Below are 26,826 nucleotides of genomic sequence, written 5' to 3' on the forward strand. Positions count from 1 at the left end.
ATCTTTATATTATGTCTTTCCCCTGTTAGCTGATTGGGTGGGTGGGGGGGGGGGGCGAATACATCTACTGCCCTTCCAACCTAATCCCATTGAGTGGGGGGGGGGCGGTCCTACTTTTAATTAGAAATCAAAAATTGTGAACAAAATTAGTTGTATTACAATATATTTTTTATATTATGTCGCTACACTTCTGGTATCTTGGCAAGGCTCTGCGGGAGGACTGGTCCTTCCAGCCTTGCCACCGGAGTTCATCTCAGGTATCATCTTAGCCGATTCGGTGAGATAGGGGAGGGATTGCTTCTGCTGCCCTCCCCGCTCCCTTTGGATGGGGGCGGTCCTATTTTTATGAAGAAATCATAGTTTTTGAACAAAATTAGTTGAATATCTATATAATATATTGATGTTAACCCATTTGTAGGCCCTATATTATGTCACACACACACTATGATCTCAAATTTTATCATTAGTAAATATAAAATGAAAAAGGGTTATACCAGGTGGGAAGCGTGATACATGCAATCCCATTCCGCCCAACAGACAAACCAATACTTTTTTTTATTTTTGTATTTTAGTTAAGAAATTACAAAATTAAAAGAAAAATTGCCACTAATATAATTTACATGTGCAATATCCATCAGATGATATCAAAATTAAATATCAATATCACACTACAGTGGATCCCTGGACACATTGGCATCATGGGTAATGAAAAGGCAGATAAACTATTAAAGGCAGGTTCATCTATGGAACAACCAGATAGACCTGTAAACTATCTCATCCTAAGGTCAATGTTAGTCAACAATCACAAAGAGGAGTGGCTCAACCAATGGGCATCATGAAACACAAAGAAATGACTACGCCTAACAAACTGGACAGTATTAACTTCCTCCCCCGCAAAGAACAATCTACAATTTTCCAACTAAGAACAGGACACACACCACTATTAAATTACCACCTGAACAAAATAAACTCCACACAACTCCCCCTTTGCAGACACTGCGCCCACTCCTTTGAAACCGTAAACCATATCCTCTTTGAATGCCCCTCCCTAATCCACCTTAGGCAGACCCTACTTCCACTACAGTCCAACATAACCAACACCCTGTACGGCAGTGCTGAACAACTGAAGAAAACAGCACACTTTTTTTTTCCTTGGCACAGTCTGCAAAAGAGCTCTCAGCTCAGCAGCAATAAAGCTTTCATGCTTATAGCATGCTCAGAGCGCTATGGTCCAATCTCATTTGTTGTCCGGTGGGGAAGGGGGTATCTGGGAGAAGGTTTTTTTTTTCCGTGCTGCCTTTGGGCGCTCAGTAAACACATCTCTGCTCGAGTCGGGTGTCAAACCTTGAGCCCGCTTCATAGGTAGCCAAGCCAAGATCAAGCGTACTTATAGCCTCTCCACTATGCATCCCACAGCAATAGGACTCCACGATGACCAGCAGCCACTGTCAAAAAACGTAAATTCAAACTCTATGGCCACATTACAAGGTCCTCAGGGCTAGCAAAGACATTCCTTCAGTGAACAGTACCAGGAAGAATATGAAAAGGAATACAGAGAAAACGATTGGAAGACAACATCAAAAAATGGTCAGGTCTGTCAGTGAATAAAATTCTATCAAGGCAAAGGACAGAAAGCAATGGAGAAAGACGGCTGACAGATCTTGTGTGGTCCAACAGACTAAGGGATAGGTGAAGGTGAAGTTAAATGTGAATCTGACCTAACTGATGACTATGAATGACTATCTAATTGATCTTGTTGTTTTGTAAAGGCCAAGCTCTCATTCAAAGCCTCAATAAATAAACTAATACGATAATAAATTTCATTTAATCATGTTACGACTTTAATTTTCACATCCCACTTATGTAATTATTTACTAAACTAATCTATGATTTGTACCTTAGTTAATCCTTTAAATATGTATCATGCTATTCAAACGAAAAATTGTAGCATTTAATTTCAATACTTATTTCACTAGCTTAATTTTGTGTACATGTAACTAATGTTTAACTAATGTTTAACAAAAAGAAAGACTGTACAGCGTTGATTGTTTAAAATTGGGATTCATTCTTTCCTTGTCAAATAAGCGGTTTTATGACCATATGAAACCAATTACGCTGGAGGATCGTTTGAGACGATGCCATCCTGACAAAATAGATAAAGGTTTGAAAAACTTTCGTACACTCAAAGATAAAGTTCAGAATAGACCCACAAAATCCCTCTTCGACATCATATAGAGAAGATGATGGTTTAGAGGCGACTTATAATATCTCTTTACTTATAGCAAAACCGGAAAACATTATAGGTAAAACATTGATTTTATCAGCCGTTGTAGTTGTAAAAACTGTTTTACACAAACCTACATCTGATATTATTAAAACAATTTCTTTAAGCAATAATACAGTTCAATGGCATATTAGTGGCATGAATTATAAAATTGGAGGCTTCTTATGTAATTCTTTGTAAACGACATACATACAGTGTTTTGGATCAGCGGTATCACAGACTCTGACAGAATGTAATGCTGTGTGCTTCAAACTGGTTAAGGGTCACCGGCTCCTTAGTTTTAACAGGGTTGACCAACGAAACGTTTCCAGTGTTTGGGTAAAGCTGCACGCAGCAGAGATTTGAATTCAGTTTTCCTTCTGCTAGGTGGGCAGCAATTCAAGGCTAATGAGCCCTTCCTGCTCAAAGTTACTGGCTTAGTTGCCAGTAACTCACCTTCGCCCCTTCTCCTGTTAGTGAAAACAGTTCTGTATATCCAATATTTGAGCCACACGTGAAAGATCTAGAAATACACGAGAAACTGCGAAAACTTTTACAATGATACTTAAGGCAAATTAATTAATTGATGTTTGATGATTACATCATAGAACAACAAATTCCTATATGAAACATAATATCCATAGCAACGGATAATAGACATGCAAAAAAGACATTTCCAGTGTGTTTTTGGTGATTCCAGTAAAAAATATTAATTGTTATTTTAATTGGTTTAAATTTGAATTTTATGAATAAAAAAAGATAAATCTCTCTTTTTCATTCTTACACTCACTACAGGTAGAAATTAGTTTTAAAAAATGGAGTTAATGAATTTGCAAAAATGCAATATAAGTTAAGCAGGGGACAGTGGCGTAGCATCCATGGCGCGAAGGGGTTCAATGAACCCGGGCCCACAAGCAATAGGAGCCCACAGCTGTGGCGTAGCAACCATGGCGCGAAGGAGCTCATTACGCTTGGACCCATGCCTCAAGGCCACTTGGAGCCCACTTGAGAACTTAGGAAGAACATTTGTTTGTTCATTTGAAACACTTTTAAGTAGTTTAACTCTGTTAAGAAGTTGTAAAAAACATTGACTTTTAAGACACTATTACTTATATGCAGTCCTAACTGAATCAAACGTTATGACATAATTACTTTTTTTAAGAAAAAGGTACGATCTTTACATTGGAATGTCTTTACATTTAGTTTATTCATTTTTTGTCACACACTAAATTTGTATTATTTGCTGGAGAGGAGCCCATCAAGATGTTCTTGAAGCCGGAGTACTAGTGTGATATTTACTTGTGTAGCAGGCAGTGGTTACGTCCTATAGTCCTCGCAGTACTGGAGTGATATTTACTTGTGTAGCAGGTAGTGGTTACGTCCTATAGTCCTCGCAGTACTGGTGTGATATTTACTTGTGTAGCAGGCAGTGGTTACGTCCTATAGTCCTCGCAGTAATGGTGTGATATTTACTTATGTAGCAGGCAGTGGTTACTAACATCTGGCCATCACCTAAATTAAAATTCCTAATCCTATACTCTTAAGCGAGCAATTCTTGTATGTATGTATGTATGTATGTATGTATATATATTTATATTTATATATATATATAAATTTTATTTCGAAAACGGCTCTAACGATTTTCTTTAAAAGTTCACGGTATGTGCATAATAGTGAGAAAAAAATTCTCAACTCATTGGCCACATCGGGAAAACTCGAGGTCGACCGTTATATCGGTTTGAAAATGCCTCATTATCGAAAAATTAGTTTTGGCTATCCTATACTCTTAAGCGAGCAATTCTTGTATGTATGTATGTATGTATGTATATATATTTATATTTATATATATATATAAATTTTATTTCGAAAACGGCTCTAACGATTTTCTTTAAAAGTTCACGGTATGTGCATAATAGTGAGAAAAAAATTCTCAACTCATTGGCCACATCGGGAAAACTCGAGGTCGACCGTTATATCGGTTTGAAAATGCCTCATTATCGAAAAATTAGTTTTGGCTAGAATGTTTTATGAATGAAAATTTTCCATGACGTAAACGGGAAAAACGCTGCTTACGTCAATAGGCTTACGGCAGTACACTAAAATATTTCTTTGCAAACAATAACGAGTTCTAAAGAATCAATAGACCTAATGAAACATTTGCGCACCATCTTAATGTAGATTGATTTATTATAGAACTATGAAAGAAAGATTCGTCTCCCATATAGGATACTGCTCTGTCCAGCGTAACTGTCGGACTTAAAGAATTCCCTCTATACAAAGGCCGCGGATACACATTTGAGACCAAAAGAAAATTTGCTGCCGAGGACAGACGCAGACGCTAAAAGAAAATCTTAATCGAGCATCGCGGACAATGGTTATGCTTGCCCTGGATGTGGCAAGATATGTAGGTCACAGCTGCAATCCTCATTAATTTTCGGACTCTAAGACAAGCCTTATTATTATTATTATTTTGCTGGTGAATTATTACCATGTGTTCATGCTTCAGTGTCTACCTCTCCTGTACCAAAACAAAGGAACTGGTCATAACACAGCTTCTCTACGCCTTACTTGCTCACACTAAACATGATATCCATCTAGCGGTCAACGAGTTTGAGTACACTGCAGCCTCTTTTGATTTAACTATAAACCTCGGTAAAAAGCTTGGAGTTAGGGCCAGGAGAGATCTGAATGGATGGATGGCAAAAGCCGGTATGAACTTCCTATAGTCCGACTGTCAGGCTGGGCAGGGCACGTATCCCGTATGGGTAACGAGCATATTGTTTGGCGTAACAGAGGTGCCCCACGGAAACGTTTCTTTAGAAAACTAATGCCATGATTTAAGTCTAATAAGAAAAAATGCGCCATTTTACTTTGTCACTAAGTGCATGTTTTACCCTATAACGTAGAGAAGTTACATTGCAAAGACTTTCTTCCAAGCCAATAATAGTAAGCCTACAATAGTTTTACGCAAAAGATAGATTGTAAAACTATAAGACGGACGTGAGCTGTAGTTTGTCTAGACTGTAGGAGGACTTAAAAGACTTTAAATTTAATCGACATGTACAATTAGGCCTACAATTAGAACTAACAGAACACTAAAACAACTCTTCAGATTAGTAGTCTTTATCCGATCGTTCATTTTCGTAATTACAAGAATATTCCCAAAATGACTTCGGGTATATAACCTTCCGAAATTATTTAACAGAGCGAGGTTCGGCCACCTGGTACAAAAATATTCTCAAAATGACTTCGGGTATATATCCTTCCTTAACAAATTATTCATCCGAGCGAGGCTCGGTCACCTGATATTGTGTCTTAAAACGAATAGATATTAATTAATAATATCATTTTATCTCGTGCTTTTAAGAATGTGCGCTTATAATACTGTCTCTAATTCATTCACAAGAAGCACTGGCACTTGATTTCCAACATCAATTTGGTCCAATACCAAGCCGTGTTTATGCCATCTCCCATTTAGCTCGAGCCTGTCACACAAGTCCTGGGTTGGATCTCCATACTAAATGAAATACAGATGTTAAATGTTTTCTTGGAGGTTCAGCGAGTGCCTATTTAAATTATTCTGATAGCGGATTCCAGCGGTGGTTGATTTTGAAACCAATACGATGCGAATGCCCATACATTCTCATCGTATGACCTCAAAACCATCCATTCGAAGTTTGTTTGTTTCTTCGTTTTCTTGCGGTGGTTGATTTTGAAACCAATACGATGCCAATGCTCATACATTCACATCGTATGACCTCAAAACCACCATTTGAAGTTTGTTTGTTTGTTTGTTTTCTTTGTTTTTTCTTTTCTAGCGGTGGTTGATTTTGAAACCAATACGGTGCAATGCCCACTCATTCACATCGTATGACCTTAAAACCATCCATTCGAATAACTTAGTTTTTTTAAAAAAGGTATGATCTTTACATTGGAATGTCTTTGCATTTAGATTACTCATTTTTGTCTTATTGGCTGGAGGGGGGCCCACCAAGATGTTCTTGAACCCGGGCCCATGGGTACGTTGCTACGCCATTGGCAGGGGGTCTACCGAAAGTAACGTCTGTATTATATAAGATAAGATAAGATTACTCAAATACGGCCCTGGTCAAGGCATTGATAGGCTTATAATGAAGAGATTTAGCCAATAGATCTTATCTTCTTCTTATATAATACAGACGTTACTTCAAATAAGAAGATGATTACGTCCTACGCGTCATGCATTTAGTCATGCATATTAACCAATGACTTAAATTCTGCCAAGACACTGGTTTTCCTGACTAGCTCAGGCAACCCATTCCATGCTCTAATAGCACAAGGGAAGAAGGAGTATTTGTACACATTTGTCCTAGCATATGGGACGAGGAATATGCCTTTATCTTTGTGTCTTTCAGAGTATTTTATTAAATTTTTTGTTTTTGTATTTGAAGATTATGGTTCAGTGTTTTATGTATAGTTGTTACTTTACTTTTGAGTCTTCTGTCCTGAAGGCTTTCTAAATTTAGTGATTTTACTAAAGGTGTTACTCTGGTTAAGTGTGAATATTCGTTTGTTATGAATCTCACTGCTCTATTTTGTGTCTGTTCCAGTTTCTTAATGTTATCTTGAGTTGAGGGGTCCCAAACGAATGATGCATATTCTATTATTGGCCTAACCAAGGTTAAATAACATTTTAGTTTTATATTTCTTATTTAAATTAACTAGATCTATCTAGTTCTATGTATTAACCTGAAAATCTTTACATTTTTTAACGCATCAACTTAATTGTCTCGCCTCAAACATTTAACTTTTTAAAGTGTAAGAATGCATTTACTAGTCAAGATCAAGTCTTGGCTTATATGTTATCTCCTGATTGTATAGATACTATAGATGCAGAGCTTTATTTTCTCTTTTGAAGAAATATCTTAACATTGAAATTAAAGATAAATTATACAAAGATAAAAAATGTCTATAATAAAATACATTTTATACATTAGGCCTATATAAAGGGACTTCTTATGGTCCGACAGTTACGCTGGGCAGGGCATGTATCCCGTATGGGGGACGAACGTTTTTTTTTTGTTTTTTTTTTTGTGAGCTAAAAGGTGAGCGACGTAACAGATGTGCCCCACGGAAACGCTTTAAAGACCAGCTTAGGTGCCAACATAGAAGAGAGCACCTTGTTGCATGCGGCTTCAGAACGAGACATTTGATGGTCACTCACATAGTCACAAAGGCTGCGGGATACACATTTGAGACCCCCCCCCCCCCAAAAAAAAAAAAATCCACTGCTGAGGACAGCCGCAGACGGCGAAAAGAAAATCTTAATCGAACACCGGTGGACAATTACGCTTGCCCTGGGTGTGGCAAAATATGTAGGTCATAGCTGGGGCTGCGTAACCACGGCAAATATTGCATTCCTTGTTAATCTTCATTATAAATTAAAAATTAATATAGAATTATGTTTCTAATCACATTTTGAATTTATGTTAATGATGTTAGTATCTTTTATAACTAGCTTTTTCCTGGACAGTGCTTCTCGGTTTCAAAGTGGCTGTCGGATGGAAACGGTCGTTAGAGAAGACGATTTGGCAAGTAGGAAAGCCAAAAAGAACTCCGTTGGAGTGCCTCATATAAGGACCGAGTGCCATTAGAGAATGGAATAGGTTAAAATTGCCTGAATCAGCCAAGAAAATCAATGACTTAACAGGGCTTTAGTCACTGATTAACAATCATGGCTATACTGACACATGAAATGTGTAGCCTATAGCCTACGTAGGCCTACTTTTTATCTTTTTTTTTTTAAGTAACGTCTGTAATCTATAAGAAATGATAAGCATGAGTCCACTGCACTGTCGGGGATGGAAGAAAGCCCCAACATGCCGTTATCCACACACCGTTCTCTAGATATTTATGGCCGACATCTGCACGGCTTTTGAGGTACAGAGAATGAATATGCGGGGGGGGGGGGGGAGAGTTTACCCGATGTGCTCGCCGCCTTCGGCCTTGCTTCTAACGAGCCATCGGCAACAGGGATGTAATAATTAACATCTGTTTGCATCTTTTCCAGACACAAGTTTGTAAGTTTGTTCTGATAGGCAGATGGAAGCAAGCTTCCGTGGACCTAGAGTTCCAAGACTCAACTCTTAGGACTAGCACGAAGAAGATATCTAGCTTTTCCCACTGAGCGGCTACTATTATTTTATAATTTTCAGAAAAAGCTATACAAGAGAAAAAAATCCGAAACTTTACATAATTTCTCGTCTCTTGTGCGCGATTATGTGAGAACATCCGCCATGATTATGCTGACAACTCAATGGGTGTAATAATAATCTGACTATTATGACTATAGATTCTAGATCTATATGATCTAACCCAAGATAGAATTCCAAACTGGTTAGATCTTTTTTTTCGAATCCCGAATACGCATACGCCTGCTCACATATAAAAACAACAGCTTCAATAAAATCTTATAGAGTACCTACTAAACGTAGATTGTCGTTGCTGTGCTAGCTCAATCCAGTGTTGATGAGAGTTGAGTCAATGAGTGACTCGAGTGAGTAACTGAGTTTACTGAGTAGTGAGTAAAAGTACTCAAGTAGTGGACAGTTATGAGACAATTACTGAATTAGTGTCACAGTAGATCTGTTAACTCTAGCAGCTAGCAAAATATAAGATATTCATTAATTATAATATAATTTATAATTAAAAATGATAATAATGTCAGTCAATCTGAATCTATTATTCTATACTAGCTAGATCTAGATCTAGATTATTCTAGATCTACTAATTATCTAATAATAAATAATGTCATTAGTTAGTTAGATTTAGTAAATCTAGTATCATTATCTGATCATTATATTATGAATATGATTATAAATGATATCAAATGAGATATCCCTGGCTAGGATGATGCTATCTAAACTATCTTAGTATATGAGTATATCTATTAATACTATTATATTTTTTATTATAATCTATCAAATCTATGAATCTCTCAGTCTATGACTATGATTCACTATGATAATGATAATCATAATGATAATAATCATAATGATAATTATAATGATTATCTACTAGATCTAGATCTACACTATGCAGTTAATCTAGTAATACGTAACACTGATTTGATACTGATACATCATACAGTCTGATCTATTCTATCACATCAATTAATAATAATAATATTTAGATGTATAATAATTCAAAATAATTGAGTCTAGTACAGTCTAGTATAGATAGATATACTCTATATAGAATTATAGAAACCTAGTTCTAGGATCTAGTAGTATAGACAGTATAGTAGTGTAGTAACTAAGTAAGTTACTGTAAGTTATACTGAGTAGTGTGAGTAACACATAATCTAGATCTATAAGCCTTACTAATTAATCTTGAATCTAGACTTAAACTCTACTAGTCTCTAGTCAGTCTAGTCGTTCAGTCTATCCTAATCCGAAACATTCAGACAATATAATATTTTAAAAATAATATGTAATATCTCTAGTCAGTCACAAGTCAACAAAAAGTGACAAGTAACATTTACAGTAAACATGACGTGTTGCTACTGGCAGTATATTATTATTAGTCTTTCTTCTGCTAAGTTGCTAGAATTTAATCATTTTGTCTTAGATTATATGAGTACTTATAGTTACTTAGATCTAGATCTAGAGTCTGAGTCTGAGACTCATTAATTACTAGATTACATTCAATTAGATCATCTATAACTATTCTAGCCTCTATATATAAAATAAATAGATCTAGTCAAACCTACTCTTAAGTGTCTGGACTCTACACTACTAGACTTGACACTTACTCACTGAATGTGACAATGACTAGACTAGATCTAGACCTAGATTAGCTCTAGAATACTCTAGACTCTAGATCTATACTAGATCTACACCTATAATACTTATAACTTACTGTTACAATCTAGATCTACTTATTGTCTAAATAGTATTTATGATTAGAACATAGATCTAGACTTATCTCGATTCTATGTCTAAGTCAAACTGAGAGATAACTAATTCTATGTGAAGTTACTTTGAATTATTCTCGCCAGTCTTGAACTTGAATTTTTAAAAATTGTAAATCATTACGAACCGCCGTGCAGAGTCAGTAAATGTGACTAGATCTACTCTTGTGTCTACAGTACTCAAGTCAAGAAAGATTGAGCACCCCCCAATAGAGTCTAAAACTACTTCAGAACGTGTTGGTTTTCCAGTTTATAAAGTGAGTACTAGAGTTTAATATATATATACATATATACTTTAGAACCTTGATTTAGTTAAGTTGTAAAGCTAGTTCAGAGTTCAGTGTCTCCAAAAGAATATAATATTAGTCTTAAATTTAATATTAATAAGTCATCTAGTGATTCTATGTAGTCTAAAGTGTAAATGTTTCCAAAAGCAAATATTGTCTTATAAATTACAGACATTCCTTCGAAGAAAAAGATAATTTGATGTCTAACATATCTATGTGTCAATCTTGTTCTGCACTTGTTAATTAGAGACTCTACTAAATCATTAGTTTTCCTAGCTGATTCAGGCAACCAGTTTCTTGTTCTAAAGGCACTACCAACAGGAAAGATAGATCTCTTATTTATATAAGAATGTGTTCTTATATATGGCATATACATGGGATAAGATTGCTTTCTGATTATTTCATTTAGTTGCATTTTGATATAATTGTAAATTATGGTTCATTTATTTTTTTAGATCTATGTATTATTGCTACATTAACTTTTTAGTCTTGTGTTGAGTATCCTAGTGTTTCTAAGTTTAGTGATTTTACTAATAGTGTTGCTCTAGTCAAATGTGAATAGTAGTATGTTATAAATCTCAAGGCACTATTTTGCACATTATATATATATCTTTTTCTAGTTAATTTATGTTTTCTTGAATTGAGGGATCCCAAATACTATTAGAGACATATTCTAGTATTGGTCTAACTATGGGCCTAACCAGTCTAATCAAGGTTAAATAGGTTTTAGTTTTATAATGTTCTTGTTGGATTTGTACTAATAGTAAATAAAAAAAAATGAGAAATGGACAAGCCCTCATCCAAATCACAAGAAAGATGATGCTAATTACAAGCTATCCTGACAAGATCAACGTCTAATCTTTTGACTCAGGACCGAACACAATAGAATGTGATAACATATGTACCGGAAGCTCAAAATTGGAACCAGTGAAATCTGCCCATGTGGTGTGTCACCAGAGAATGCCAACCATGTCGTCCAAAACTGCTCTCTTTACCAAGAGGCCAGTAGAAGACATTGGCCCCAAAACACCCCAATAGAAAGGAAACTATATGGAGAGCTCCCTGATTTGGAAAACACTGCGCAGTTCATTTCATGTATTGGTCTAGTCATCTAAATGCTCCAACATAACAATGAGAATGAAGAAGAGGAAGAAAGTTGGATTTGTACAATTTCTCATAATGAACCAATATGCTTTGTTTGATTCTTAATTCTTTAATCAATCTGGGGTTCCATGATAGGTTTTCATTTATAATAAACTATGTATTTTGAAATTTTAGTCTGTGGGTAACTGGTTTACCATGAATAAGATTTTTAGTAGTTTTTACAAAGCTTCTATCAACTCACTCTGTCTGGTATAAGTTTGTACACATTATTTCTCCAACACCCAATCTTGGATCTCCCTTTTTTTCTTCCCCCTCCTCCCATTTTCCCAACTGGTTCAGACAAGTGATAGGATCATAGCGAATTTAGAAAGCTAAAAGCATTAAATAGTGCTTTAACAAAAACAATTTGTATAAATATTTCCAATCACATAGATTTATTGTTGTTTGTCTAGATCTATTACAAATTTAATTATACAACTGATCTAAACTAATTGATACAATTACACTTTGCATAAGCTTTTTTTTTTAATTTTTAAAAGTATTTATGTTTTCTTGTTATTTGTTCTAGTTTTTTGTTACTCATAATAATTTGCATTTTTCTGAGTTGAAAGATGTGCTCCAATTAGATTTCCATTCCTGTAATTCATCTAATCCTCTTTGTTAATTCTTGTGTGTTTTTTTTTTTATATATATTATGCAATCATGTGCAAATAGTCTAACTTACATAAACTTATGCTATTAGGTAGGACATTTATTTAAAATAGAAACAGTAGTGGGACTAAGATTGTTCTTTTGGGTATACCTGAATTTACCTGTTATTGGTGTTGAATTAGTCCATTTATTATTAGTTTGTTCTTGAATCCTTTGGTATAATGGACCAGTAATGCCAACAAATGTTTTAATTTTTTATAGAAAATAATGGTGGTGTTCTATATATATTGCAGGAACAGAAACTTGGCTGCATCCTGAAATTTATAATGCAGAAATTTTCAATAGTAATTATGAAATTTTTAGAAAAGATAGGGCTGATAATCATGGAGGAGTTCTTTTAGCAATAAAAAACACTCTTATAGCAGAAGAAATTACCTTACCTAACTCAAAAAATGTAGAATCAACATTTTGTAAAATTAATACCACCTCAACATCCCTAATAATAGGCAGCATTTACAGACCACCAAATTCTAGTTTAGAATACATGCAGGAACTATGTAATCAGATTACTACACTTAAAGAGACAAATAAAAATGCAGTTTTTTGGATTATGGGTGATTTCAACCTACCTGATATAAATTGGAAAACACTAACCATAGATAAACACCAAAACCTTAAGGACATAAATGAGCTTTTCATAGAAACTTTACACAACCTAAGTTTAGATCAAATCATTAAAAAGCCAACTAGATTAAACAACACATTAGATCTCTTCTTAACCAACAGACCTGGATTAGTAGTTGATTATGAAATTATCCCTGGTCTATCAGACCATGAGATCATAAAAATACACAGTCAGATAAAAGCAGTAGCCAATACAAAACCCAAAAGAAAAATCTTACTCTGGAATAAATGTAACCTAACACAACTACACCAAGCTGCACTAAACTTTCAACAAACATTCTTATTAGAAAAAGACATTAACCAACCAGTCGATGACCTCTGGAATTTCATTAAAAACCATCTTAAAAGCATAATAGAAAATTATATACCAACTAAATACACATCAAACAAAATAAATAAATGCTGGTTTAATAATAGACTAAAGAAGCTTTGTAAACAGAAGGAAAACCTCTATAGAAAATTTAAAGAAACTAATGCAGAAAGAGTTTACAAAAAGTATATAAAAATTAAACACTTAACCCAAAAAGTAAGCAGACAGCTGCAGAGTGAATACATAAACAATGTAATATCTAAAGATAACAACAAAAACCTATGGTCATACATTAAGTCTAAGAAAATGGAAACAACAGGCGTAGCGCCATTAAAAGATGAACATAACATAATACATAATGATAATGAAACTAAAGCAAACATTCTAAACAAATACTTTGCATCAGCATTCTCAGCCCCAGGAGACAAAGACATATTACTGAATTTGAACCAAGTAGACAACATAGAAGATATAGTAGTACAAGAAAATGGAATTCAAAAACTATTAGCCAACACCAAACCAAATAAAGCTTCTGGACCTGATGGTATTCCAGCTAGATTACTCAAAGAACTAAGTAATGAGCTAGCCCCAGTGTTCAAAATACTCTTTCAGGCTTCACTTAACCAGGGCAGAGTACCAAAGGACTGGAAAGAAGCTAATGTCACCCCCCCTATTTAAAAAAGGAGAAAAATCTGACCCAGGGAACTACAGACCAGTATCACTTACCAGCATCACATGTAAAATCCTAGAACACATAATATGTAGCAACATCATAAACCACTTAGACAAACATAATGTCCTCACACCATACCAACATGGCTTTAGGAAATATAGATCATGTGAAACACAACTAATAGGACTAATTGATGATTTTTCAAAAGGTTTAGATAATAGTGAACAAATAGATGCTATCTTACTAGATTTTTCTAAGGCTTTTGACAAAGTTCACCACCATAGTTTGCTTAAAAAATTAAAATATTTCGGCATTAATGGTCCACTGCATCAGTGGATCAAAGACTTTCTGATAGGGAGAGAACAAACTGTAATAATAAATGGCTCTAAATCAACACCGATAACAGTAAACTCAGGTGTACCTCAAGGTACAGTCTTGGGTCCACTACTATTTTTAATTTACATAAATGATTTACCAAATTGCATTAGTTCAGGAACAAAAGTCAGATTATTTGCAGACGATTGCATAATATATAGAACAATAAAAACAACACAAGACACAGATATTTTACAAAGAGAATTAGATGAATTACAGAAATGGGAATCAAATTGGAGCATGTCTTTCCACCCAGAAAAATGTCAGTTGTTAAGAGTAACAAAAAAACTAAAACAAATTAATTCCACTTATCTTATTCATGGCAAACCAGTATCACAGACTAAAAACGCAAAATACCTAGGTGTTATAATAAATGAAAAACTATCATGGAATCCACATATTGATGAAACTACAAAAAAATCAAACAAAGCATTAGGATTTATTAAAAGAAATTTCTATAAATCAAATAAGAACATAAAACTAAAATGTTACTTAACCTTGGTTAGGCCAATAATAGAATATGCATCCTCCGTTTGGGACCCCTCAACTCAAGAAAACATTAAGAAACTGGAACAGACACAAAATAGAGCAGTGAGATTCATAACAAACGAATATTCACATTTGACTAGAGTAACACCTTTAGTAAAATCACTAAATTTAGAAAGCCTTCAGGACAGAAGGCTCAAAAGTAAAGTAGCAATCATACATAAAACACTGAACCATAATCTTCAAATACAAAAACAAAATTTAATAAAATACTCTGAAAGACACAAAGATAAAGGCACATTCCTCGTCCCATATGCTAGGACAAATTTGTACAAATACTCCTTCTTCCCTAGTGCTATTAGAGCATGGAATGGGTTGCCTGAGCTAGCCAGGAAAACCAGTGACTTGGCAGAATTTAAGTCATTGGTTAATATGCATGACTAAATGCATGACGCGTAGGACGTAATCATCTTTTTTGAAGTAACGTCTGTATTATATAAGATAAGATAAAAAGCTTTTAACAAATCTAATCAAATGGCATTTATCTGTTGGCTCATTATTATCTAAGCCCTTAGAAATCTAATAAAATGGCATAGATCCTTTGCTCATTATCTAAGCGCTTAGAAAAGTTATCAATTAAAACCAATGTTAGAGGTTCACATAACCTAAATTTACTAAAGCCTTGTAGGTATGGAGTAAGGTCATTATGTTTAAGTTGTTTTAACTGCTACATGTATATTATGTGTTCAAGTATGTTATATTTGATGCTTGTGAGGGATACTGGACTGTAGTTTCTTCAATCAGATTTATCTCCTTTTTTTCCTGCTTTACAGTGATGGTAATTTTAAGAAAAATTTAGGAATTCTGATAATTTTGTCTGATCCACTTTTCTCATACAAAATATTGGAAACCTCCCCCCCACTCCCTTGATATTTCTCTGACAGAAAAATGTCCAAAATTCTTTTAAAAAAAACAACAACATAAGATTTTATTAATTTTTCATTTTCAGGAGAATGCAAACTAAGACTTAATTTGTTTTGTAGATGCGCATAAAAACCATCTTGATTTCTCTAGATCTAGGTCCAAAAGTCTCGATCTATATCTTGGTAGGCGCTTCTGCAGTGTCTAATGCAGATAAACCAAATGGAGGTAACCCTCAATGAAATCCAATAACACCAGCGAAAGGCCGAACAATCAATATTAGTTAGTCAACACTGATACTGAACAAGAAGTTTAATAACAGGCTTCCTATCTTTAAGGTGTCCAAAAGTAGTCTGTTTGATCAGCTGATATTTCGCTCTGTCTAGACCCTAGTCTTATTTTCACTACTCACGTCATTGCCTCTTAGTCAAAACTGTCCCTATTTCCGAGACAAATAACTAATTCCTAATTGTGCCATAACAATCTACATCGATTAGATAGAGTTCTGGATCTAGATATTTTTGAATATATTTGATATAGATCTAGAAAAACAATTAGTAAGATTAAAAGTCTAAATTTATGTAGATCAAGACGCTCATCATCTGCTAAGATATCTTGAGTAGATAAACTAGATAGAGAGAGATTAGATCTAGAATCTAGGTCTAGATTTTAGTGACAACAAATGATTTGGATAACATTTAATGATCACAAATTTCCTGGAAGCAAAACAAAATTTACGGATTAGCACCTAGACTAGACTAGTAGATAATTGAATTTAATATAGATTTTACACGTAGATCTAATAGTGAGTAATATATATATATTATATATGTTATAAAAAACCAGTGTGGCAGTGCCTTAGACCTAGACTAGCTAGTCCTAGAGATCCACTTCATGCAAACAACTTGCATCTACCATGTTTGATAGCAAGAAAGTGTGTCACACAAGGAAGCCTTAAGTTAATCATAAATTAAAATGCTCAATATATGAAGTTTTATTGTTGTACATTCTCTCCCTTTAAAGCATTTCTTCTCATGGCTCATCTGGTTGCTCCTGCTTAAGAACTAAGCAGAGATTCAACAAATTTCTCACAGTTGCTATCTTAAAGGGAAACTCCGATGGTTTTTCAAATGTGAGTTAGTGACATATTTAAATTCTGCGTAATAATTTGTATTAGTAAATATTATATCATTTTGTATTTAGATTCTATGCTTAGAAAGATTTATATTTACTAAATAATAATAATAATAATCTTTATTGTACATAAGGAAATTTGTGCATTACACCAAACAAAACATTATAACTATAAAAAAAAAAAAAAGGTACATTCACACCAGACTCACTCATAATTTACATTTGAAAAGTTTATATTAGATTGTTTCTATTTAATGATTTGATTGCCAGGGGAACAAAAGAGTGTTTGTGTCTGTTTGTCTTTGCATTGGTGTCTTGTATCTCTTTTGTGATGATAACATCACAAAATCCTGACCCAAATGGTGATATTTTTTTTATTTCTAGAATCTTTTAATTTTTTATATGGATGTTTGTCTCAAACAGCTGCCCAAATGGGGTTTGTTTTTTTGCCAATGACTTTACCAGTAGCATTTAGGATTCTGGGAAGTTTATTTTTATTTTTAATGCCTAGATTGCCATACCAGGCAGTGGTATTAAAACTTAAAATATTGCAGATGATTTGATTTTTTTGAGTTTCATCAATATGGGGATTCCATTGATTCTTTTAATTTTTTATATGGATGTTTGTCTCAAACAGCTGCCCAAATGGGGTTTGTTTTTTTGCCAATGACTTTACCAGTAGCATTTAGGATTCTGGGAAGTTTATTTTTATTTTTAATGCCTAGATTGCCATACCAGGCAGTGGTATTAAAACTTAAAATATTGCAGATGATTTGATTTTTTTGAGTTTCATCAATATGGGGATTCCATTGATAGTTTTTTTATTTATTATAACACCTAGATATTTTGCGTTTTTAGTCTGTCTTATTGGTTTACCATGAATAAGATAAATAGTATTGTTTTAGCTTTTTTGTTACTCTTGATAATTGATTTTTTCTGGGTGGAAAGACATGCTTCAATTTGATTCCCATTTCTTTAATTGATCTTTTTCTTTTTTGTAGAAGCGTATAATTATATAATATAATAGATATAATTATAATAGATGATAGTCGGCATTACTGAGATCTAGGTCTAGCATTTTCATCTACACCCATCCCTGCAGAAAATGTAAATAGGCTGCAAGTCTGACTGATGTTAATAACCAGGTCAGATATATCTAGGTTACAAATTTAGGGATTTCTGACATCACATAGAAACCTGGAAAAATCGGACTGTTTTGGATGCCAGAAAAACATCATTACTAAGTTTTTATTGAAAATAATTAGAAAAGAAAAATATATTCCTTATCTGTAAATGAAAACAAATTGTCAAAAACATCAGAGTTTTCCTATTTTTAGTCGACCCAGATTAAAATTCCTTTTCATTCATGTACAGTTTAAGGATTATTGAAACAAGTGTAGCTCATACTTTTCATAAAGTTAAGCATGTATTGATAATAATAATAATAATAATCTTTATTGCCCGTAAGGAAATTTGTTTTACAAATTTGTGCATTACACCAAACAAAACATTATAACTATAAAAAAAAACAAAATGTACATTCACACCAGACTCACTTATAATTTACACGTGAAAAGTTTATATCAGGTTGTTTCTATTTAATGATTTGATTGCCTGGGGAACAAAAGAGTTTTTGTGTCTGTTTGTCTTTGCTATCGGTGTCTTGTATCTCTTTTGTGATGGTAAAATCGCAAAGTCTTGACCCAAAGGGTGATATTTTATTTCTATAATTTTTTTAACTTTTTTATGGATGTTTGTCTCAAAAAGCTGCCCAAATGGGTTTTGTTTTTTAGCCAATGACTTTACCAGCAGCATTTAGGATTCTCTGAAGTTTATTTTTATTTTTAATGCTCAGATTGCCATACCAGGCAGAGATATTAAAATTTAAAATATTGCAGATGTGAGCATGGTAAAACATAGCCAAGACCTTTTTGCTAACATTAAACGAGGACAGTTTTCTCAGTAATATTAATCTTTGCTGCCCCATTTTCGCTGATATAATCAGTAGTTACTGTAGCATTTTAAAACACATTAGTTTTTGTTGTTTAAGAGAGAAGTTCTTACAAATGAAGAAAAGCTGTCAATGTTTTCTCATTTAAATGTACAAATAATAGTCCCTTGCATGTGTTCAGTAAAGCTCAGGTCATGTAATTAATTCTTATTTAGGTTGCCACGGCCTGGTGGTTTTTTAATTGAGAGTGTAGAAAATTTCAGAAAGTTTGTGCAAAGTCTGTTCACATCACTACCTTTATTAAAAGGTGTAGGGTAGTGGTCTTACGTCCCCTGATTTGGTCACATGGACAAAACTGCCCCAATACTATAAGGTGATGTTGTGATCATTGTTTTTATTGTTTCAAAGGCCTTGGTACAGCTTTTGTCCAAAATGAATTTAATTTTTTCTTGTAGTAAGTTGTACTGTGATTTAGCTGTTTGACATACTTATGGCAATAATTTACCATACCAAGGAAAGATCTTAATTGTGCCTTACTATTTGGGGTTGGTGCATTCATAACTGTTGAAACTTTATTATTAGTTTTTCTGCAATACTTCTCTCGAAATAATTACTTCCATGAAAAATAATTTTCATCTTTGAAGAAAGCAGATTTATCAAGATTTGCCTTGAGACCATATTCCTTCAGTCTGCTGATCATACTTCTTAGATTTGCAAGATGTTCCATGTCATCCTTTTCCTTGTTAATCATGTCATCTTGATTGTATTGTCTATAGCTCTTTACCAGATCATTGGGGCTGATGTGATCCCAAAAATGAGTCTGTTGTACACACATCATTGCGCATATTAATAGTGTTTAGAGGTTTAAACGCTTCATCTAGTTGAAGTGTAAGATTTATTTGTCTTATATTTATTTTTTGAGACTTTCTTTTTTTTTTCTGCTAGCCTGAATATCTTCTATTCTTGGTAAAGTATATTGTTAAAATTGCTACACTGGATTAATGGTTATCTGAAGTCACCACATATTCAAGCATTATCTGATGTTTTCATTGTTTCAGACAATTCCTATTCCTTCTGAGAAAACATCTTCAAATTCCTTAGAGAAATACAATTTTCTTGTATGCTTGATTCAGAGGATATTAAGTTTCAGATCTAGTTGATCATCAGAGATCTCATCCATTCACATCCTTGTAATGGAAAAGTATGTTTATGTAATATGTATAGAGGTGGTTTCTTGGTTTCATGATGATTTTATACCATTACATTTACTTTTCCTAGAGTTCTCAGGTGGACATTAGTGTCTTCAAATTTTGAGTTTCTTTTAAGGATATATCTGAAATCTTTTATGGTGATAGTCTAGAACCAGTATCTAATTTCTGTTAGTGTTAATTTTCATGCACATATTTGTGTTTGTTGATGAACTAAATCTTTATTATTTCTTTTTCCCTTTTCTTTTAATGCTTTTTCTATATGACCTTGTTTGCCTCACAAATGGCATTTCGAAAGCAGCATCTTGCTTTTGTATGATTTGACTTGTTGCAGGAGAAACAAATAGATCTAGTCTCCCTTTTATCTTCTTGGTTTGATGAAGGTAAGTTGTAGAGTTTCATTGGCTCCATGTATACGGGTTGTCTTTCTTTCTACTGTGTTTGAGCTACTTGTTGTTTACATCATTTGTAGAAACTGGGATTGATTAAACTGAATGCATTTTTAGCTGTCTCATAGCTGTAGCTATGTTTATTGCTGTAATGAATGTTAAATTGACCTCCAAGTAGTCTTCTTTGTATCCTTACATCTCTTTAGCCACAAATGAAACTGTCATGAAGAGAATCTTGGAGATGCCTAAATTGCATTGTTCAGACAGGGCTTTTATGGTTGTTACAAATTTTATTATTGTTTTATTTACTTCCTGAATTTTATTATGGAATTTGAATCTTTCTATCATCTTTAGTGGTGAGTTCTATAGTAATTGTTTAATAACTTACATACGTCTTAGTAAATTTTTGCGTAGGGTAACTCTGGCGAAGCCAACAACCTTAAAATTGTACAAGGCTTGGCTTCTATTAGGCTAGTAAAATGGCCATCTTTTTTTTTTTTCAAATGGAGTTCTGTTTGCTATGAAATAGGCATCTAGCCTTTCTTTATATATTATAATTTATAAAAGTTTCAGTACATTTAACAAAAAAGTCTTGTTTCTCCATCCTTGTTGTGACTTGTTAGTAAATTTAACTAATGAAATCTAGATCTAATTAATCTAGAACACTGACAAATGAAGCACAGATACGTTTCCATCATTCTCTGGTGTGTGTCATCTCATTAATTGATATTATAAATATATATATTCGCATTCTTGCTTTAAACATTGCAATAATAATAAAAAATAATATACCTCAATAGGGGAGTGACATTAGCTTTTTGCGACTTCCTAAGTACTCTACCTTGATCAAGGGATGCTTGAAAAAAGTGTTTCAAACACTGGTGCTAGCATGTTGCTTAGTTCTTTGAGTAATCTAGCTGAAATACCAACAATGCCCTTATTAACTAATACACAAATATTATTACTATCATTTAATGTGACATAGACATTGAAAGGTTTTCTGTTGAACACTTTATATAAGGCTAGAGTCCTGGTAGAGACTGGCATTTTTTTTACTACATACAAGTACAATTTTGTGTCCACCTAAGTATCCAACTTTTGTCAGGGATAGTAAAGCCACTGTACTAGCTTCATCACACATTAGTTAACTTTGAGCATCAGGACATCTGAATGGAACCTAGCCTCTTTGGCTTCATTATATCCAAGTGGGCAGAAAATTCAGAGTGCCAGAAAGGTGGGCATGTTATGGTCATCAGGCTGTAAACCTGGCATCAGCTCCCTCGAGATCTTTTGGTTTTAAAGGGAAACTTTTTTTTCAGCATGTCATGTTTTAGTCATTATCTCTTAAAGTTTGAAGTTTTCAATGGCCAAAACAAAAAATCTGTTCAAATAGATCCTAAAGCTCTTTTGTATTATTCATCACTGTTTACAAATCACTGGATCTGTCACCAAACTGCTGTTGCCTTGAGGTGAAGGAAGTATTGATTGGACACATCTGTATCCCTTGCCAGTATCTTTTATTGAAAGATAGTATTATCTGTTTCATTTCTCACAAGTTTTCTTAGGACATATTACTAGCAGAACAGATTGATGGCATGCTCTTTTTTTTTTATATTCTATTTGGTGAGAAGGTTTAAGTAAATGCTTGTAAGATGAGCATTTTCATAAAGTTAATCCTAATCTTAGGCTTTGTAGGTAGTTTTAATCATTGATAGCATTGATTCCTTTGTATTATTGTATCTGGTGTATTTGATAGCATGTATTCCTTTTTGTTATTGTGTCTGGTGTATTTAATAGCATGTATTCCTTTTTGTTATTGTGTCTGGTTTATTTGGTTTCTCCATGTGCTGTTTGAAAGTGGTCAGGAACTCTAATGAACAATGCACTTGTCATCCACAGACAATGCACATCAAGATTTGAGGACAACACCCAACTAAGATGGCTGATCCTAAACCAGAGAGGTAAGGGCATTGTGTCATTAGGTCATTTCTGTACTCTGGGTCTGTGTTCAAGTCTTATGTGATTGGCACGAGATGTTTGTATGCCTTTGGTCTGCCTTGAGTGTGTATTAGTGAGTGAAGTTTCCTGATAGACTGTTTATTATTGGTATTGTGGGTTAGAAAATACTTGTACTGGTATAAAGTTTGTCATTAAGTTGGGCCTCTTATCTTCTTATCTTATAAAAACTTATCTTATAAATTTTAAAAATTCCTTAAAAGAAGAAAATAATTGCTTGTCACGTGTGTGTTAGTGTTGGTGATGAATGTTCACCCTACAGTATAGGAAACTTGCTTCTTCTAAAAAAAAAACAACAACTTTTCTACATTATATGGTTCAAATTTGATTTTTAAAAAGAAATTTTTATGTCTTATTTTATATTTGTGATTAGGTAGATGAATGCTAATCATTTTGGGCTTTTCTTTAAAAAAAAACTATTTTTTTCTCATTTTAAAAGTGCTATTTAAAAACTAATTTTGCATTGTCTACATATAACTAAACATATTATGGTATTCTTAGAGCAAGAATTCACAACCAATTTTATATTATGTTTTGTTTTATCTTGTACACAATGAGTCATCTGCTACATCCATCATGTTTATGTGTGTCTATAATGTTTTGTCTCTAAATTTTAAGTTTATATATTGTTTGCACATATGAAAGAAACCAGTTGGAAGACAGTCCATGTCTACTTCCACAATGATCAACTGCCTTAAATTTCTTTATGGAGTCATGTTGGGTCAAATATGAAATGTGTTTGATTGTCTGTAACATCACAAAGTTTAAATCAGTACCAGTGTTCTTGTGTCTGATTGTCTGTAACATCGCAAAGTTTAAACCAGTACCAGTGTCCTTGTGTCTGATTGTCTGTAACATCACAAAGTTTAAACCAGTACCAGTGTTCTTGTGTCTGATTGTAACATCACAATGTTTAAACCAGTACCAGTGTTCTTGTGTCTGATTGTCTGTAACATCACAATGTTTAAACCAGTACCAGTGTTCTTGTGTCTGATTGTCTGTAACATCACAATGTTTAAACCAGTACCAGTGTTCTTGTGTCTGATTGTAACATCACAATGTTTAAACCAGTACCAGTGTTCTTGTGTCTGATTGTAACATCACAATGTTTAAACCAGTACCAGTGTTCTTGTGTCTGATTGTCTGTAACATCACAATGTTTAAACCAGTACCAGTGTCCTTGTGTCTGATTGTCTGTAACATCACAATGTTTAAACCAGTACCAGTGTTCTTGTGTCTGATTGTCTGTAACATCACAATGTTTAAACCAGTACCAGTGTTCTTGTGTCTGATTGTCTGTAACATCACAATGTTTAAACCAGTACCAGTGTTCTTGTGTCTGATTGTAACATCACAATGTTTAAACCAGTACCAGTGTTCTTGTGTCTGATTGTCTGTAACATCAAGTTGTTTAAACCAGTACCAGTGTCCTGGTGTCTGATTGTAACATCACAAAGTTTAAACCAGTACCAGTGTTCTTGTGTCTGATTGTCTGTAACATCACAATGTTTAAACCAGTACCAGTGTCCTTGTGTCTGATTGTAACATCACAAAGTTTAAACCAGTACCAGTGTTCTTGTGTCTGATTGTCTGTAACATCACAATGTTTAAACCAGTACCAGTGTTCTTGTGTCTGATTGTCTGTAACATCACAGTGTTTAAACCAGTACCAGTGTTCTTGTGTCTGATTGTCTGTAACATCTCAAAGTTTAAACCAGTACCAGTGTTCTTGTGTCTGATTGTCTGTAACATCACAATGTTTAAACCAGTACCAGTGTCCTTGTGTCTGATTGTAACATCACAATGTTTAAACCAGTACCAGTGTTCTTGTGTCTGATTGTCTGTAACATCACAATGTTTAAACCAGTACCAGTGTTCTTGTGTCTGATTGTCTGTAACATCACAATGTTTAAACCAGTACCAGTGTCCTTGTGTCTGATTGTAACATCACAATGTTTAAACCAGTACCAGTGTTCTTGTGTCTGATTGTCTGTAACATCACAAAGTTTAAACCAGTACCAGTGTTCTTGTGTCTGATTGTAACATCACAATGTTTAAACCAGTACCAGTGTTCTTGTGTCTGATTGTAACATCACAAAGTTTAAACCAGTACCAGTGTCCTTGTGTCTGATTGTAACATCACAAAGTTTAAACCAGTACCAGTGTTCTTGTGTCTGATTGTAACATCACAATGTTTAAACCAGTACCAGTGTTCTTGTGTCAGATTGTCTGTAACATCACAATGTTTAAACCAGTACCAGTGTTCTTGTGTCTGATTGTCTGTAACATCAAGATGTTTAAACCAGTACCAGTGTTCTTGTGTCTGATTGTCTGTAACATCACAATGTTTAAACCAGTACCAGTGTTCTTGTGTCTGATTGTAACATCACAATGTTTAAACCAGTACCAGTGTTCTTGTGTCTGATTGTAACATCACAATGTTTAAACCAGTACCAGTGTCCTTGTGTCTGATTGTCTGTAACATCACAGTGTTTAAACCAGTACCAGTGTTCTTGTGTCTGATTGTCTGTAACATCACAATGTTTAAACCAGTACCAGTGTTCTTGTGTCTGATTGTCTGTAACATCACAGTGTTTAAACCAGTACCAGTGTTCTTGTGTCTGATTGTCTGTAACATCTCAAAGTTTAAACCAGTACCAGTGTTCTTGTGTCTGATTGTCTGTAACATCACAATGTTTAAACCAGTACCAGTGTCCTTGTGTCTGATTGTAACATCACAATGTTTAAACCAGTACCAGTGTTCTTGTGTCTGATTGTCTGTAACATCACAATGTTTAAACCAGTACCAGTGTTCTTGTGTCTGATTGTCTGTAACATCACAATGTTTAAACCAGTACCAGTGTCCTTGTGTCTGATTGTAACATCACAATGTTTAAACCAGTACCAGTGTTCTTGTGTCTGATTGTCTGTAACATCACAAAGTTTAAACCAGTACCAGTGTTCTTGTGTCTGATTGTAACATCACAATGTTTAAACCAGTACCAGTATTCTTGTGTCTGATTGTAACATCACAAAGTTTAAACCAGTACCAGTGTCCTTGTGTCTGATTGTAACATCACAAAGTTTAAACCAGTACCAGTGTTCTTGTGTCTGATTGTAACATCACAATGTTTAAACCAGTACCAGTGTTCTTGTGTCAGATTGTCTGTAACATCACAATGTTTAAACCAGTACCAGTGTTCTTGTGTCTGATTGTCTGTAACATCAAGATGTTTAAACCAGTACCAGTGTTCTTGTGTCTGATTGTCTGTAACATCACAATGTTTAAACCAGTACCAGTGTTCTTGTGTCTGATTGTAACATCACAATGTTTAAACCAGTACCAGTGTTCTTGTGTCTGATTGTAACATCACAATGTTTAAACCAGTACCAGTGTCCTTGTGTCTGATTGTCTGTAACATCACAGTGTTTAAACCAGTACCAGTGTCCTTGTGTCTGATTGTAACATCACAATGTTTAAACCAGTACCAGTGTTCTTGTGTCTGATTGTCTGTAACATCACAATGTTTAAACCAGTACCAGTGTTCTTGTGTCTGATTGTCTGTAACATCACAATGTTTAAACCAGTACCAGTGTTCTTGTGTCTGATTGTCTGTAACATCCAGATGTTTAAACCAGTACCAGTGTTCTTGTGTCTGATTGTCTGTAACATCACAATGTTTAAAGCAGTACCAGTGTTCTTGTGTCTGATTGTCTGTAGCATCAAGATGTTTAAACCAGTACCAGTGTTCTTGTGTCTGATTGTCTGTAACATCACGATGTTTAAACCAGTGTACTTGTGTCTGATTGTCTGTATCATGACAATGTTCCAGTCAGTACCTATGTTCCAATCTCTTATAGAGTTTGTTTATTTTCCTTTAACTTTGCTCTCAGTAACTCTATGAAAGTGTGTGTGTGTGGGGGGGGGGGGGATAGCTCACCAGTGATGAATCAAAACTAAAGTTTGCACTTGACCTTTGCTCTAGCATTTTATTTTAACGATACTAAAAGTTACATTTAAAGTAAGCAAAGGTTGTTTTTTTGTGTGTGTGTGCCTTTTTATGAGCTAAATTTTGTGTGACTGTCTCTATTTGATAGAAATTTTAGATTAAAATTCAGAACTGAATTTAAAAAAAAAGCAATTCTGGCCAAGGTTCTCTTGTGACTAACAGCATTGAACTCTTGAAAAGAGATAGTCCTGTCCATTTTGTGTGTTTAGTTACTGCACTAACTTGAATCATCGGTTGGCAGACAGTGTGCCAGGTTGCACTGTTATGAGAGGAGCTCAACATTTTCATTCGTGAACCTTTTTTTTTTTTTTTTTGGCTCCACAATAGTAAGACAGATTTTTGTTCTCTTTTCAATGTCACCAAGTTTCAAATGACGACTTTTTCACCTGCAGTGGTGTAGACTTTGCTTCCCT

General features: G+C 34.2%; 1 protein-coding gene across 7 annotated transcripts in view; it reads left to right on the forward strand.

The window, feature by feature from the left end:
• The first annotated feature begins 8,486 nt into the window (after positions 1 to 8,486).
• The window catches only part of LOC106050208 (kinesin light chain-like), a 52,722-nt gene continuing 34,382 nt past the window's right edge, over positions 8,487 to 26,826 (forward strand). The window contains exons 1-4 of one of the 7 annotated variants that reach the window (XM_056023091.1): positions 8,487 to 8,638; positions 10,392 to 10,471; positions 16,729 to 16,837; positions 22,287 to 22,348. In XM_056023091.1, coding sequence (XP_055879066.1) covers positions 22,326 to 22,348 — 23 coding nt within the window. In that variant the 5' untranslated portion in view covers positions 8,487 to 8,638; positions 10,392 to 10,471; positions 16,729 to 16,837; positions 22,287 to 22,325. Of the gene's footprint in view, positions 8,799 to 10,391; positions 10,472 to 16,728; positions 16,838 to 21,924; positions 22,011 to 22,286; positions 22,349 to 26,826 lie in introns of those variants that run through there. The other 6 variants (XM_056023089.1, XM_056023092.1, XM_056023088.1 and 3 more) reach the window with 6 other exon arrangements.

This window comes from Biomphalaria glabrata, chromosome 3 (assembly GCF_947242115.1).
Source record: "Biomphalaria glabrata chromosome 3, xgBioGlab47.1, whole genome shotgun sequence".
Classification (NCBI taxonomy): Eukaryota; Metazoa; Mollusca; class Gastropoda; family Planorbidae; genus Biomphalaria; species Biomphalaria glabrata.